Here is a 16,178-nt window from a genome sequence, read left to right as displayed (position 1 = left end):
CTCTGTGATATATGAAGTTATGGGCTATGAAGATAAACATATACCAAGTAGATAAAATGGAGTGAACTAATCATAGGAGGTTATTGAGAAAAAAGTCAAAGGTTTTTCAATTATTTCTTTAATTTTCAATCACAAAAATTGCATGGAGAGTTCTGATCCGTTTGAATTCAGGATTGTACGTCTAGTGATGCAACTGAGGCACCCCAATCCAAACCCATCCCCAAACTTTTGAAACTTGAGCTTTTAAATTCACAAATTGAACTTAAATTAACTTTTGAAACTTGAGCTTTTAAATTCACAAATTGGACTTAAATTGGATTGAGTTTTCTCAAAATCCAGACATATTCGGGTTGGGCTCGAGCTCGGACTCGACCCGAACCCAACTCAAAATTCAAAAAAAAAAAAAAAAAAAAAAAAAACTTGTAATATTTTTTATTTTTTACCTTCCAAATCTTTGATATATACACGTATTTATATATGTGAAGCATTGTATCCTAATTGGTCTTTAATATATATATATATATATATAAACAAAGCCCAATCCAAAACCTAAAATTAAAAAAAAAAACTTCCAATACTTTTATATTATTTACCTTCCAAATCTTTGATATATATATATATGTATCTATATATGTAAAGTGTTGTATCTTAATTGGTCTTTAATATATTTATATATCTATATATGTGATTGCAGATAGTGAGAGAAAATTCTAATGGATTAATGATAGACAATATAAAATTCTAATGGAATAATGATAGACATCATAAAATTTATAAAAAATTTATTGTCCATGTCAGTATTATTTCATTCTGCTAGAATCCGGATAAGTTTGATGTATATAATATGTATTGAGGCCCATTGGCAATGTGAAAATGTTGGAACAACATTCACACCTTTCTTCCTCCTCTTTTCGACTGTGGAGACAGCGGTTGCTACCAATATATATATATATATGACATCGGGCCAGTCCAACCCATCCCAACTTCGGGTTGAGGTCGGGTTGGGACCGGGCAAGGTTGGGCCTGCCTAACTTGTTGCCCTATGTACGTCGTAGTGACTTTCTAATACCATCGTATCAAATAAGTTCAGTCTTGTAATTCAAACGAGTAATAACATGGATATGATTTAACTGGGACATAAAGATGTAAATGTTTACACGAAAAACAATAAATATTCGAAAAAAGTCAAGGTTTTCTCAATTCTTCCTCTAATTTTCAATCACAAAAATTGTTTTGAGAGTTCTGATGACCCACTCCTTGAATTGTATACGGTGACTTTTCTAATATCATTAATCAATAACTTTAGTCATATAATTCAAACTAGTAATATACTAAGAACATGGAGATGATTTTACTTGACTATTGACTATGAAGAAGTGTCGTGACTTTCTAATATCATCTTATCTGATAAGATCAGTCTTGTAATTCTTAACAAAAATTGCAGTCATAGTTAGCAAACTCAAATGAGCAGCAAATTATAAAATCTTCATAATCTTAATTAATTTTAATTTCTATCAATATCCAAATTTATAAAATCCTGAATTTTCACAAACCGCACTCAAATCATATGCAAATTATATCAAGTTTACACAATTTAATTCCGATTCAAAGATATATGCGGTGAATGTTGAAAGGTTTTCAGGGGAGTCTCGTTTCCATTTGTGATTAGAAACCAGAAGTTCCACAAGGAGTTGACATAGGATGATGCTTTTGCCATAAGAAGTTTCGCATCACTTTTATTTATTATTTTAGTATGATTGTATATATGATGAAAAATTGTACGAACAAGAGTTGTAGTAGCTCAAGTCCAAACCCAATTTCAAAGCCCAAGGCACCAAAGAAAGGTCGAAACCCTACTGCATAACCGACCAGTGCCTTGGGCTTGGACTTAGTTTCTGTAGTGGTCTATTCTGCAGTTGGGTTTCAGCCTTTCTTTTGTGGCTTGGGCTTCTAAAGGTCTTGTTTGTACAAATTTTTCTTTCATCCATACAATCTTACTAAATAAATAAAAGTGATGAGAGACTTCTTATATGTATATGACTGATGTAATACTAGTGCAGAGTTCCGAGTGAGGTTTGAACTTAGGATGTTTCTTACTTACATACAATGTTAACAACTATCTACTCATTTTGAGATTAGCATGGTGGGAACTAAGCGACCTTGTGGGTTTCTTGTTACCTTTGTTTGTTAGTTTTCTTATTTTTTCGGCTCATTGGAATAGTCCAACTCTGGACATATACATTTTTACCTTTCACATATCTTATATAAATTGCTTTATTCTCCGCATGCAGCGGCCGGGGGGACCTTTTTCAATCTTTAAATAATTTGAGAGAATTGAACTGGAATTCCATGAAAGAAGAGTTTGATTATCATTTTTGTTCTTCTAATGCACCGAAAGGCCAATTGTTAGATACAATTAACAAAGAGAAAATAATGTATCAAACAACAGTCAAAGTTACAAAGAGACAAACCTAAAAGTGACCTAACCCGGTTGCATGACCAAGATGGCTACAAGGATCAAGTGAAATATTGAAGAGAAACAAGACACATCTTTACTGTTTACCGAAATGAAATTGTATTTTTTTTATTTTTTTTAACATCTATTGAAAATTTTATTATTTGGCTTCTTTTTCGTATATTTTACCTAAAGAAAGACACGTGATCCGTCATGAGATGTAAGTAAAAGTCTCTGTAATATGCGTTAGTCTTATAACCTGTAAGCTAGTTTAACATTATCTACAATTCCACTAGTGTATGCGTCACCAAAATAATAATAATAATAATAAAAATAAAAAAGCCACTAGTGTATGTTAAGCATTTTCTCTATGGAATTAATGTTTATTCAAAAAAGAAAAAAAAAAAAAAAAGACAAATAACAAAAATAAATAATTAAATAAGGAACACCACAACTACAAAATATAAAATGAGTACGAGTAAATTAACATGACGACATGTACGACAATTGATAAATCAGAATATGCATGCATGCCGCGTGCCACTCATTCATAAGAACAAATAGAGCAATTAAAAAAAAGTCAAAGTTTTCTCGTTGTGGTATCATACACCTCAGTGACCTCTGAAACATTTTACTTGGCTATAAAAACCTATCACGACCTTCTAATATCATTGTATAAGGTGAGATTAGTCTTGTAATCCAACAAGTAGTCTAATCTAATGTGATCAATTATATCGTCTCTCTAGTGACTTTTCTCTGCAGCAAACTAAAATGGTTGATAAACAACCAATGAACCTTGTCTGTCTGGAATTCAATAACCCACCAGCGAACCTTATTTATATAGAATTTTGGTGCAATTACAGTAATCTCATTTATGATATCAGTTGAATTGAGCTGCACTCAGCCATCTGTATCACTGTAGAATGAAGGTAATATTTACCCACTTTCACAGGTGAGGTATTGAGTGCTGTGGACAAATGAGTGTGTTTATTGTCTATAAAAAAAGATAAAACAATTTTAGAGAAATTGCAATGTCATAGTGATCAAACTCAAATAAGAAGTAAATTATACATATTTGCACCCATTATAATCTTAATTAATTTTAATTTAAAAAATTGTCAAATTCATAACATCTGAAAACCTACAAACTGAACTCAATTATTGAAAAATTAAATCAATTTACACAATTTAATACCGTTTCAAAGATTTGACGCCATTAATCATGAGAGGTTTTCAGGAGAGTGTCATTTCTTTTTATTAATTCTTCTCTTTTTCAATGTCCTACCTTTTAGTTTTTTTAATAGTCCTACGAATGCTTATAATTAGCTTATAGAGCCGAGCTGAAAATATGATCAAAGTTGACTTGATTATGCCATGAATTAATCTAAGAAAAAGCCTTTAGCCTAGCCAATTAGTCAAGGGTTCATATATATTATTGTCCAGGATGCTGGTAATCCATCCAAATAATTAATTTACTCGAATGGAATTAATGACACCTTTAAACTTAATGTTATCATCATATTGGACAAAATCTTCAATTTGGTTTGAAGTTTGTGTTCCTCTCCATGTCAACTCATTTTGTTATAATATTACAAAAATAAAAATGTTTTTGAAGATGTAATCTTCTTCCATAGACCATTCTAGCCAAATAGAACTTCTAGAACAATCACTCCATAGTCAAAAATATAAAAATCCATACAAAAATAGATATTTCAGAAGAGAGGAAGATCGAATTGATCATTTTTTATGCCATGACCGAACCTAGGATCATCTAGATTGCCTACGTATCCCAATGATCTCATGGTTGCGATCGGGAATCAGGTCAAAAACGTAGTTCTGGTGGTGGCAATCGTCGCTCCTCTTTCGGTACCTTTGTTGTTCTCTCTCCCCCCTCTCTATTGGGGCCTCGCTTCCTTTATCTACTAGCAAAACCCTAGTTCTGTCCTTTTTGGACTGTTTTTCGTGGCCACGCATCCCACTTATTTGGGCCTAAAGTGTAATTCTAAACTGGTCGGCCCGCTCCCCTAGCCCGGGCTAAACGCATTAATCAATTATATGGGCCTTGATTCTGGACATCCGTTGAATTGTAATCGACACTTCATTTGTACAGGTCGTACTTCAATTGGTGGGTATTTTCTGCCCCCACAGTTTTATTTATGAGTAATATTTGCATCCTGTGCGGGGAGGATGAAGTTCATTCTCCCCGCTGACGTGGCCTTCTCTATGACTGACACCTGTCCAAAATAAAAAATCATAAAAACATGGATAATACCCATTTATTCGGGTTAAATCCATTTATTGTAATGACTCTCTTCTCTCCCTCTTTCCTCAATACCTCAACTGCAACAAAGACCATTCTAATCTTCCATATCTCTCTCCATTTTAAGCACTTTTGGGAAATCATGTGCTTGTTCTCTCTTCGATTTTGGGGCTAAGCCTCATGGACGATGACCTGTTAAAGGCACTGGGCGAGATGAATTTTTTTAAATCCTTTCATGTAATCGTTTTTTTTTAATCGACGAGGCCCGTCGATCTGCAGCAACAACCCATCGACTTTGTGCAGCCAGAGGCCCGTTGATTTTCATTCCATCGATGTTGTTGAAAAACATATCATCAGTGATATTTTATTACGCTGATTATGAAACTTACAGAGGAGTTTAAAAAAAAAAATTTAACTTACAGAGACCATGTTCAAGCCTCTTTCGCAAGATGGGGCTAGGCTTTCTTCTGTTCTTTTCCGAATCGCCGCCGCCCATCCGTCGTACTCGTACCGCCGACGAATACCGTCAATTACGTACAAATCAGTTTGTCAGAGGACCATATATTTCATTGGACCCACCATGGATCTGGACTGATACAGGTTTCGCCGTTTGTCGTCACCGACAGACCGTTTCTCGTCGATCGCCGTCGCCGTCAGACGCCATAGAGGGCTCGTCAAACCATCGTTCTGTTCATCCTTTCGCTGCCATTTTTCTTGTTCGGCGGTTGTCCTTCTTAGGCTGAGCCCATCGACAACGCCATCCGGTCGATTTTGGGCCAACTTGACAATTCTTCATTTGCTGCACACGTCCTCCATATTTTTTAGATGGGCTTGTCGATCTCCGGCCACAACCCATAGACTTTTCGTTGTACCCATTTGGATTGACGAGCAATTCCTTCAAATCCAACCAATCAGAACAATTTGGAGAGAGTGATTACGTGAAATGGATTTAACCCGAAGTATTATCCATATTTTTATGATTTTTTATTTTGAACAGGTGTCAACCATAGGAAAGGCCATGTCAGCAGGGAGGATGAACCTCATCCTCCCTAGTATTACTCTTTATTTATCCATTTGAATTTATACCGTAAATATTTATTGAACTAATTAAACCATATGTGTAAATCCAGAGTGCCTATCAAGAAAAGTCTAAGGTTTTCTCAATTCTTTCTTTAATTTTCCATCACAAAATTTGCTTAATTGGATACTGCACGCGTGAAATGGAACACATCAATGACGTTGAGGGAAAAGTCTAAAGTTTTCTATATTTTTTTTTTTTCTATAATTTCACAAAAATTATTTGAAGAGTTCTGCTCACGTGCATTTTACGTGGACACCATATGTGTGAATTGGATATTACAGTGATATTGAGAGGATATTAGATATACGAAGTAGCATGAAGAAGATTATACTTACTACGAAAAGCTGTTGTGACTTGATAATTATCATTATATATAAATCCTACCACACTTCCCATTTTACTTAGCCACGAGGGAGGAAATTATACATTTTTACTTGGCCACAAGGAAAAGCAAATTACAAATTTTTCATCCATTATAGTCTTAATTAATTTCAATTTCAAACATTAAACCAATTTATAAAATGCTGAAATTCCACAAACAAGTAATATCTTATTATATCAATTATATTATTTCTCTAATGGCATTTTCTCTGCAACACACTAAAGGCTTCATAACAACTCAGTAAACCCTATGTGCGTAGAATTCAACAACCCACCAATAAACTCTATACGTATAGAATTTTGTTGCAATTACAGTAATCTTACTTATGAGATCAGCTGAGTTGGAGGTGCACTAAGCTGTCAGAATATAAAGTTCACCCCATTTAATAAAAGTTGGACAACAAGATAAAACAGTATTAAAGAAATCGCAATGTCACAGAGACCAAACTCAAATAAGAAATAACTTATAAGTGTTTAAAAAACTTATGGTTATGAGTGACTTTTTAAAATTTTGTATCAAATTTCGAAGGTTATAGCTTAATGTATCTCCTCTACTTCTATAGATGATAGTGAGGGTTCGAATTCGATATTCCCGTTGGAACAAATGGGTGAAAAAAAAAAAAAAAAAAAAAAAAAAAAAACATAAATTATTTTCATTGGTGAATTCTCAAAAGTGACATATACTTTCTAAAACTTTTCCCTTACATTCTCATATGATATTAATAGTTTATCAAAGTATGTATTTTTCTAAACTCCTTCAATTTTTTAATGAAGATTTGGTTTGTCATTTATAAAACTACCAATTTTTTAAGATAAAATGAGGTAGTTCATTTTATTTATTTATTTATTATTATTATATATGTGTGTGCGGTGGTCGTTGTTTAGTTGTGTTAAAGTTCAGTGTTTAATAAATTTATAAAATTATTATTATTATTATTTTTCCTGAATGGGATTTTTTATAATATTTCAAAAAGTACAATTACAGTAGGAGTAAAAAACACTCCAATACAAAGAAGGTAATGGACAAACCCACATACCACCAAATTAACTTATCCTTAGATAATCAAAACCATAAATCAAAAAACAAACCAAAAAAAAAAACCTAAAACAAATAAGCAACACATAGATAACCATTATGCCCTGTTCCACATGCTGCTTCTAACCATGAAACCCAAAAAACCTAAAAGACAACCCACCATCTATTAGCAGAAACAATCAAGTGTAAGAACACATCTGGCATCACAACACAAATCAAATCTCAACAACAGTCTGCTGTCAAACTACACAACCACGAACTGGAACAGGAATCAATTCTGTCAGCAGCCTGCTTTCAAAATTGCACACGATCTTCAAACCCTCAAATGTGCTTGTCCACAACTAAGCAAAATCCTTGAAAATCAAAATCAATGCCTGGAAATTACTAGCTAGTAACTTCCACTTCAGATATTAATCTCCAAAAATTATCATAAAATCAACCAGACTAAGATTTAGATATGCAATTACATCCCAAATAATAGCCTGCACCACCTGATTAGATGGATCTTGAATCTCACTATGAAGCACATTGTTTCGCACAGACCAAATCTTCCAAATTGTCACTGCAAATAAACCGCATAGAATATTTGATTTGATAGATTTTATCACAGTATATTGAATGAACCAATCCACCACCTGATTCAAAGATACAAATTTTGGACACTGTAAATGAACCAGCTCAAAAATTTCTCTCCAAATTCTTGAAGCAAAATCACAAGAGGTAAATAAATGATCATTAGTATCAGCTCCTGCAAAGCATTTATGGCAGACAGATACTAATTGTAATCCTCTTTTCTGTAAGTTCACAAATGACAAGTTTTTATTATGAAGAATAATAACATCACACAAAGTAACTCTGGGCCTGTATTTCTTCCAAATTAAACCTGCCCATTTCTCTATTTGAGTTGAAGATCTGCAACTATTCCATGCTGCTTTCAGGCTGAACTGCCTATCTTTCCACTTAATTTGATCTGGTCCCTCATGAATAACCACCTGCTGAATGACATTTTGAATGAAATCAAGATTTTCAGTAATACTCCAAGCCCCATGATCAATAATAGAAGCCAAGACAGTTTGTCTATCGACCCCTTTGAACCTGGCAGCTCCAAATAATTGAATGAGAGATTGCTCATTGCACCAGGGATCTGTGACAAGCTTAAAACAATTACCATCACCTACCTGGAACAAGACCTTATCAAGCATCAAATCCCTCACCTCCAAAACATGTTTCCAAACAGCAGAATCTGTGGCTTTTGGAACCACCAACCAGAACACAGTTTTATTTAGATAGGATGCTTGCAGCCATTGTATCCATAGTTTATCCTTTTTCTGAATGAAGTCTCAGCACATATGCAATTTTGATGCACAATCAATATCAATAATTCTCCTAACATTAAAACCGCCCTCCACAGCAGGTAGGGTGTGATACCCCCTAATTTTGGAACACGGATTGATCAAGTCCGCGCACAAAATCAAGGGATATCAAAACAATTTAAGTATTTAACAAGCACAGAATACAAAGATGAATAATAAAGAATAAATAAACCGCTGAAGAAAACTAATAAATAAATATTACTTAATGATTCTCCAACAATTACAATTCGGAAATCCCATAACTCAAGGACCCCTTAAAACATTATCCAATAATCCAATACTATTTAAAAGTACACAAGATGAATAGACGAATGACAGTCTCCCAGCTGCGGATCCTCAACCTCGAGACTGGAACCTCTAATAACCTGAAAAATAAATCGTGGGTTAAACCCTACGAGCAAGTTCACTCTACCAGGCCTCTGAAAACCAATAAGCAGATCATCTCTGATCAAAACCAAACCTAATAAAGTTTTAACTTTAATAAAGCACGATATACATGTCTATATATAATTATATATACTATACTAATCACATCCATTAATAGGTTTATTAAATTTCCATACCTATTAAATAATTATTAAAATAATATTCATACCTAGACCAATCTACCATTTCATTTTATAAAAACTCCTTTGACCTTAATCCCATCCTAGTCAGTTGTTTAATCATTTAAACAACAAATTATAATAAAAGAAATACTCTATTTAATCCCAACCCGATAATGATTTTAATTGTTTAAATCACATATCCAAAATCCAAGTTTTGACAAATCATCCACGTCTTTCCCAATATTATTTTATTAATGTAAAATAATACACTAACCAGTAAGTACTAAACTATTCTCATTTAAGAATATCTAACCATAATCCAATCCATACATACAACAACCATAGATGATATTTTAATCATCTAACACATAACAACGTAATTATGCTTTGGCAAATCAACCATGCCATTGTAAATATTTTTATTTATATATTGGCAATTCAACCATGCCTCCATAAGTATATTTATTTATACATTGGCAATTCAACCATGCCTCCGTGTATGTATATTTATACATTGGCAATTTAACCATGCCTCCACAGGTATATTTATTCATACATTTAATTAGCAATTCATCCATGCTTTCCATATATGTATTCTATTCATACAAATATTTAGGTAATATATTTAATCATTTGACAATTCATCCATGCCCACACTTTAACCATGAATTAACTTTAAAATTAACAATACGCTAAATCATACATAACCATCACATGCATATTATACGCATATCATTAATTTAACAACCAGCCTATTAAGATATGCCAAATAAGAATGATAATATTAATCATCTTAAATGATTTATATATATATATATACCTACACATATGTTATTTAATGTATATATGTGTTTAACACCTTCTTTAATAATCCTTGATTATTTAAAATTAATATACATACATACATACATATATATATATATATATATATATACACTTCCTTCCATAACAAATTATTAATTTATTATATTTACACAAATTAGTGCAACTAAATATGTCAGAAATAGTTTCCTTTAAATACTCCATATTGGTTTAAATAGTTTTCCGACACTTTCTCACTAAAACATAAATATCTCCTAGTAGGATGGGAATCTGATAATGAAATTGGTACCATTGGAAAGAAGACGAAAAATCCTTGAATTTGAGCTCAAGAATGACCCAATTTCGATTTAAAATGACTAAGTTATGACCGTTTTAATTTCTAGTGTCGAATTAGGCCAACATAGTTTCCCACGCGCGCCCACGTGCTTACTATGCACTTGCACGCGCTGGATTCAAGCCTCCTTGTGTGCTGGTATTGGCTAAGCTCTTTCAGCTACCGTGAGCTCACCACACTGAATCCATCACTTCCTTTATGCTGCATCCAATGGTCATAAATGAGTGCGCAAATGAACACGCTCACACTAGATTATTTTCTATTAACTATAATAGATCTAAGGTCCAGATCAGCGAGTGCACCATCTTCTCATGGTCTGCAATACACCAAATAATCCCATAGTTGATCAGACCACTTTTATGGACCAGATACACATGCGCACCAAAGTTTTATGCGCCGCGATGCACCATATCAATTCACATAAGTTTAATTAATCAAATGGCCCTAATTGGCGTATACACCCTATTATCCTACACCGCGCCGCACTGGATCAATTCTTTATTGTGCCGCCGCTCCACATGCGCCAGTTACCTAGTATATATATATATATATATATATATATAATTATTTTCCTAACAAATAATAGGAAAATAAATCCTAATAAATTCCTAAAAATATCATAAAAATTCCAGAAAATTACAGAACAATTCTAGAAAATAAAGAAACCATAATTAACTCTCTTGGGTCACAAATCCACCTATAGATTGATTTTAAAACATACATAACACCTATATATATCAATTAAAATCCAATAATCTAAAAATCAAATATAATAGTTTATACTTTTTAATTATTCCGATCTAACCATAATTTTTAAACAAATAAATTTAATTAAAGCCTTGATACTCAAGGTGAAATCCTTATGAGTTCTAAGAGGAAAGTTAGAGAAAACTCGCCTGAAGGTTTCGAAACGAAACCGACGCTTTAAGCTTTAATTATCTCTTCCAATTCCGACGTCCTCCTTTTCAGATCCGACCTCCTCCTTGTCAGCCCTTCTTCTTCCTCTCTCTCTGTCTGTTTTATTTTTCTAACGTGTAAAACCTTTAACCCTAAAGTCTTATGTGTATTTTTATACACTTTAAATTCCAAATCCTATTCCAACTAGTATTATGAATTAAAATAATAATCTTTAAATAATTTATATCTATAAACATATATATATATATAAATATATATTCCTTCCATAATTAACTCATTAGTTAATTAAATCATATATACTTATAAATATCAATAAATATATATCTATATATATATATCTTTCCATAACAATTATTAATTAATTATATTTATATATAATTATATATATATATATATAAATATAATTGATACAAAAGTGATCATTTAAATAATTAAATAATCACGGACCTTCATTAATTAACCCAATAAGGTTTCATACAAGCCCAAGACCACATCTTTTGGTCCAACTTTCCTTAAGCCCAATCCAATTAATTTAAATAAATAAGATAATTAATTAAATACAGAAATTAAAATAACTAATTACATGAAGCACATAAACAAACAAGAATTTACAACTAAGTCATATAATACCAATAAAATCAACACACCAATAATTCAATCAATAATCAACCACACAAACAATCAATCATCATACATAATCACGAAATATAACTTAATTAAAATAAGATAATTAATCTAGCACTCAATAAAATAAAATAAATCATTGAAAAATAAAATAAAATAATTAATCCTAATTAATAAATCTTTTAAAATTATCGGGGTATTACATAGGGTAACTTTACTCCACTTCAATTGAGACATCTTCCTAATCTCTTGTTTACCACTCCACAAGAATTTCTTAAACCTTCTTTCCAACATGATCTTAACTTCCCAAGGGATTTTAAAGCCAAACAGCCAATGATACAGATATGAAAATAGAACAGACTTGATTAGTTCTAATCTTTCTGCCAATGAACCTTATCTAGCATCAACCTTATCTAGAAGAATTATGTAATCACCACTTCTAAGTAAATTATTAGATAGAGGTAAACCAAGATACTTGAAGGGAAAAAATTCCACTTGAAAATTCAGAATTCTTGCTAATCTTCTTCTTCCTCTCACTGCTTTTGAAAAAATTATAGAACTTTTGTCTTTATTAACTTGAAGTCCAGCACTATTTTTAAATCTCTGAAGAACTTCTTCAACACCTTTTATAGAACCCACATCAGCCTTCACCACCATTACCAAGTCATCAGCATAAAAAGCGTGAGAAATGCTCAGCCCTGTCTTAAGAACAGCATTACACCTCTTCATCTTCCCTTCTTCAATAGCTTTAGCAATAAAAGTGGAGAAATATTCGGTGACAAAAGCAAACAAGAGAGGAGACAAGGAGCATCCTTGTCTAAGGCCTTTAGAAGCTAAGACGAATCCTGCAGGCACTCCATTACAAAGAATAGGAAAATTGGCTGTAGAAGTACACTCCATCACCCAACTAATCCACTTCTCACTGAACCCAAAACTTAGTAATATCTTCTGTAGAAACCCCCAATCCATTGAGTCATAAGCCTTTTTAAGGTCTATGTTCAAAGCAACAGATGGATCACCTTTTTTCCTGCCGAAGTTCTTGACTAAATCAGAAACAAGCCAAAAATTATCATGCAATCTCCTATCTTTGACGAATGCAGAGTCTTGCAGACTGCTCAGGCCCAATTAAATTTGGAAGGACACTACTTAGCCTATTAGCCAAGATTTTTGAAATAATCTTGTAAATTATATTACACAAAGCAATGGGTCTACAATTGCCAATCTTATCTCCATGATTACTCTTAGGAATAAGAGTAAGGAAAGTAGAATTCACTCCTTTAGGTAACATGCTTGTAAAGAAAAAATGAGTAACACCATTCACCACCTCTTGACCCACAATCCCCCAATATTTTTGAAAAAATCTTGCTGGAAAGCCATCAGGACCTGGGGCTTTGTCAGGACTAAACTGCATAACCACAGCTTTAATTTCCTCAGCAGAAATAACTTGTTCAAGACCAATACCTTCAGCTTGAGATAATCTTCTTCTAGGCTCCAAGATTATTTCTGAATGATACAACGAAGACTTTTGAAGTTGCAATTGAGATATAGGTCAAACTGGTTGATTTTAAATTTGTTACAAATAATATTTTTTAATTGCTTACATTGCACGTGCGCTTTTACTAATATTTATAAGAGTACAAAGGATACTTATGAGTCTTATGGGAAGTAAATTGGTCAATTGATGTGTGAAATATGTCTTTTGTATGGTATCGAAGTTTTGACACTAGTTGGATGCAGATATTACATGTTATATTTTTATATCCATGTGATTAAAGTAAACTTTAGAAACTGTTAGTGTAATTTACTATTAAAAGACAAAATAAAAAAAGTTATTTGTGAAAACTCATTTTGATCTTACTGAGATGCAATAATAAAAATTAGGAAAGCACCATGTTGATGATATTATAATATATAAGAAATTTCAAATTATTGTAAAACTTTTTATTAGAAATGAACAAATTTAAAACTATAGTCAAAGAGGAGTTTCATTCTATTCTTTTCTTGTCCCTTTTTCATCCATTTCATTTCATAAACTCTATCATTTGGGTAAGTAAGTTGAGAATTACTAGAGGAAAAAATAATAATAATAAAGATAAACGAAGAAATTCTAAGTCTAATAATTATTTTAATAAATTCGGACTTTTAAAGTTATGGTTGAGATAAGTCAAAATAGTTAATTTTAAATTTATTGTAAATAATATTTTTCAACCGCTTGCATCGCAGTGCACTTTTACTAACATGCATGTATAAAAATCTAAAAGATACCTTAGTCCATGCAAAAAGTCCTATTGGAGTTAAATTGGTCAATTCACGTCACAAATGTTTTTTTCATAAAATCAATGGGCATATTAGTAATTTTGCATGGTAAACTTTACCTCAATGTAATTAAAGCAAACTTTGGAATTTGTTAGCGTAATTTACTTTAAATAATAAAATACAAAAGGGCATTCAAGAAACTCATTTTGAAAAGCTCGCCATTATATGTTATAGGCTCTCTTAGGGTATTCTTATTGGACAAAGTAGTCGGGTATTTCGAAATAGATTTTTATTTTGGGCAAATGTAACTTGAATATTTTATATGATGCATAATGGATTCATGGATAAATAATGATTTATGAAGTACTCCATTTGTCTTAAAGTTTTTTTTTCCCTCGTAATAATTATAAGCAAATTTAAGAAAGACTGTGTACAAAACCCACAACCGAAAGACACAGCCCAAAGGCTAACAATTAATCAAGGGGCTTATTGAGCCCGAAAGTAATACAACCCAATGAGGGAACCCAAAAACAAACAACTGAGAAATGTGATGGGTAACTCTTTATTCTCATGGTTGAATGTTGGATCGGTAAAATTGATGGAGAGTATTTGTTTATTTATTGCTATTGATGAGACAATAGACTATCATGTATGAGATTGTGGAGGTATTTGCTATAGACAAAGTGTGAGAGTTTGTTTTTCTTCTTTTTGAAGTTTTTCTTAGTGTGATCCGGTGCGAAATAAATATGAACTATCAATGTTATTGCAGATTAAAAGAGGATGAGGAAATTTTTGATATCCAATAAAGTGATACTCAAGAAGGGATTCGATGGTGTAAAGTTAGTTGTTCGGGAAATTATTGATTGACAGAACAGTGAATTTGAATTTGATAAAAGAAAAGACTACTCTTAACCATGTTGAACTATGAGAGAGAACGTACACAACTTTTTAAAGAATCTGACGTGGATTGAACCACGTCAAGTTCGGTTTTTCATTCGGTGATAAAGTTCGGCCCTCCTATCATTTTCCAAATAAATAAGGTTCAACCAACCTCTATGTTGTTACAACTAACAGAGTTTTAACATGGAACTCAATCTGATCAATCCTTCACGCAGAGTCAGAGTTCTAAAACTGAGTCGAGAACAACTTTCGATCATCTTATTGTGAGGGGAAGATTTATTTATCTTTAATTTTTAACAATGGACACGATTTCTCATCTCCAAATGAGAGGTTAAAAGTTAAGGTCAATATTGTGAGTAGGAAAAAAAATTGAAAAAAAGGGAGAAAAAGATATATATATATATATTGTAGTTCCTTTCATTTGACTTCCATTTATCTCATGTCTACAAAGTATACCCAGTCATATAGAATCCACAAGGAGATTGTATAACCTTTTTTTAATCGATAGAACAATACTACTAGGGCCAACCCTCAGATTGATAAAATCTTGAGAGGCCTTAGGCGAATTTAAATGTGAAGCCCTTTATACACAAGTATTCACAAGCATACAAAATTTATAAGAGTGCAGAATTTTCATTAAAATAAGAAGATAAGCATATAAAATATATTAATGTTGAAAACACAATAAATAAACACATGATTTTTTAGTTTTTCTCAAATTTTACATCTGCCATCTCTCATAATAGAGTAAAAAATATATATTTTTCTAACAAATTCACTCCCCACAGGATAGATGAGCTAAAGAGTTAGAATAATATTAGACTAATTTAAACTCCAAAAAGATTTTCAAGTTTCCAAATGGGTCAAGTTTAGAACTTTCAACCCATTCTAAATTTCTGAAAGAAAAAAAAAATGTAGAATTTTGCTTTAACAAGTTTTTATCAACTTCAAATGATTTCAAACTTAGACCCAAGCATTTCCCTTTTATATCAAATCAATTATACAAGTTATATAGAACTAACTTATATTTATTCAAATTTCGTCAAAAATATATTATTTACCCGAATAATAAATGACTGCATTCAATTTCAAAGTAATTATTGATATACATAAGTATTAACACATAAAATTAGTAAATGACAGCATTTAATTTCAAAGTTAATTCCTAAAATACACATTAACATACCCAT

The 16,178-nt window shown here is 32.1% G+C and overlaps 1 protein-coding gene across 1 annotated transcript; it reads right to left on the bottom strand.

Moving 5' to 3' along the window:
* Nucleotides 1–7,279: 7,279 nt before the first annotated feature.
* On the bottom strand, nt 7,280–16,178 carry LOC132281892 (uncharacterized). Its single transcript, XM_059783552.1, has 7 exons — nt 16,175–16,178; nt 13,147–13,335; nt 12,409–12,875; nt 8,097–8,541; nt 7,654–7,961; nt 7,462–7,554; nt 7,280–7,357 (listed from the first exon to the last, which is right to left on the bottom strand). The coding sequence occupies exons 1-7, from the start codon at nt 16,176–16,178 to the stop codon at nt 7,280–7,282; spliced, it is 1,584 nt and encodes a 527-aa protein (XP_059639535.1).

Source organism: Cornus florida, unplaced genomic scaffold, assembly GCF_030987335.1.
Source record: "Cornus florida cultivar Cherokee Brave unplaced genomic scaffold, ASM3098733v1 CherokeeBrave_3.0.0_Hap2_Chr11, whole genome shotgun sequence".
NCBI classification, from domain to species: Eukaryota; Viridiplantae; Streptophyta; class Magnoliopsida; order Cornales; family Cornaceae; genus Cornus; species Cornus florida.
This window is presented reverse-complemented; position numbering and strand designations above follow the sequence as displayed.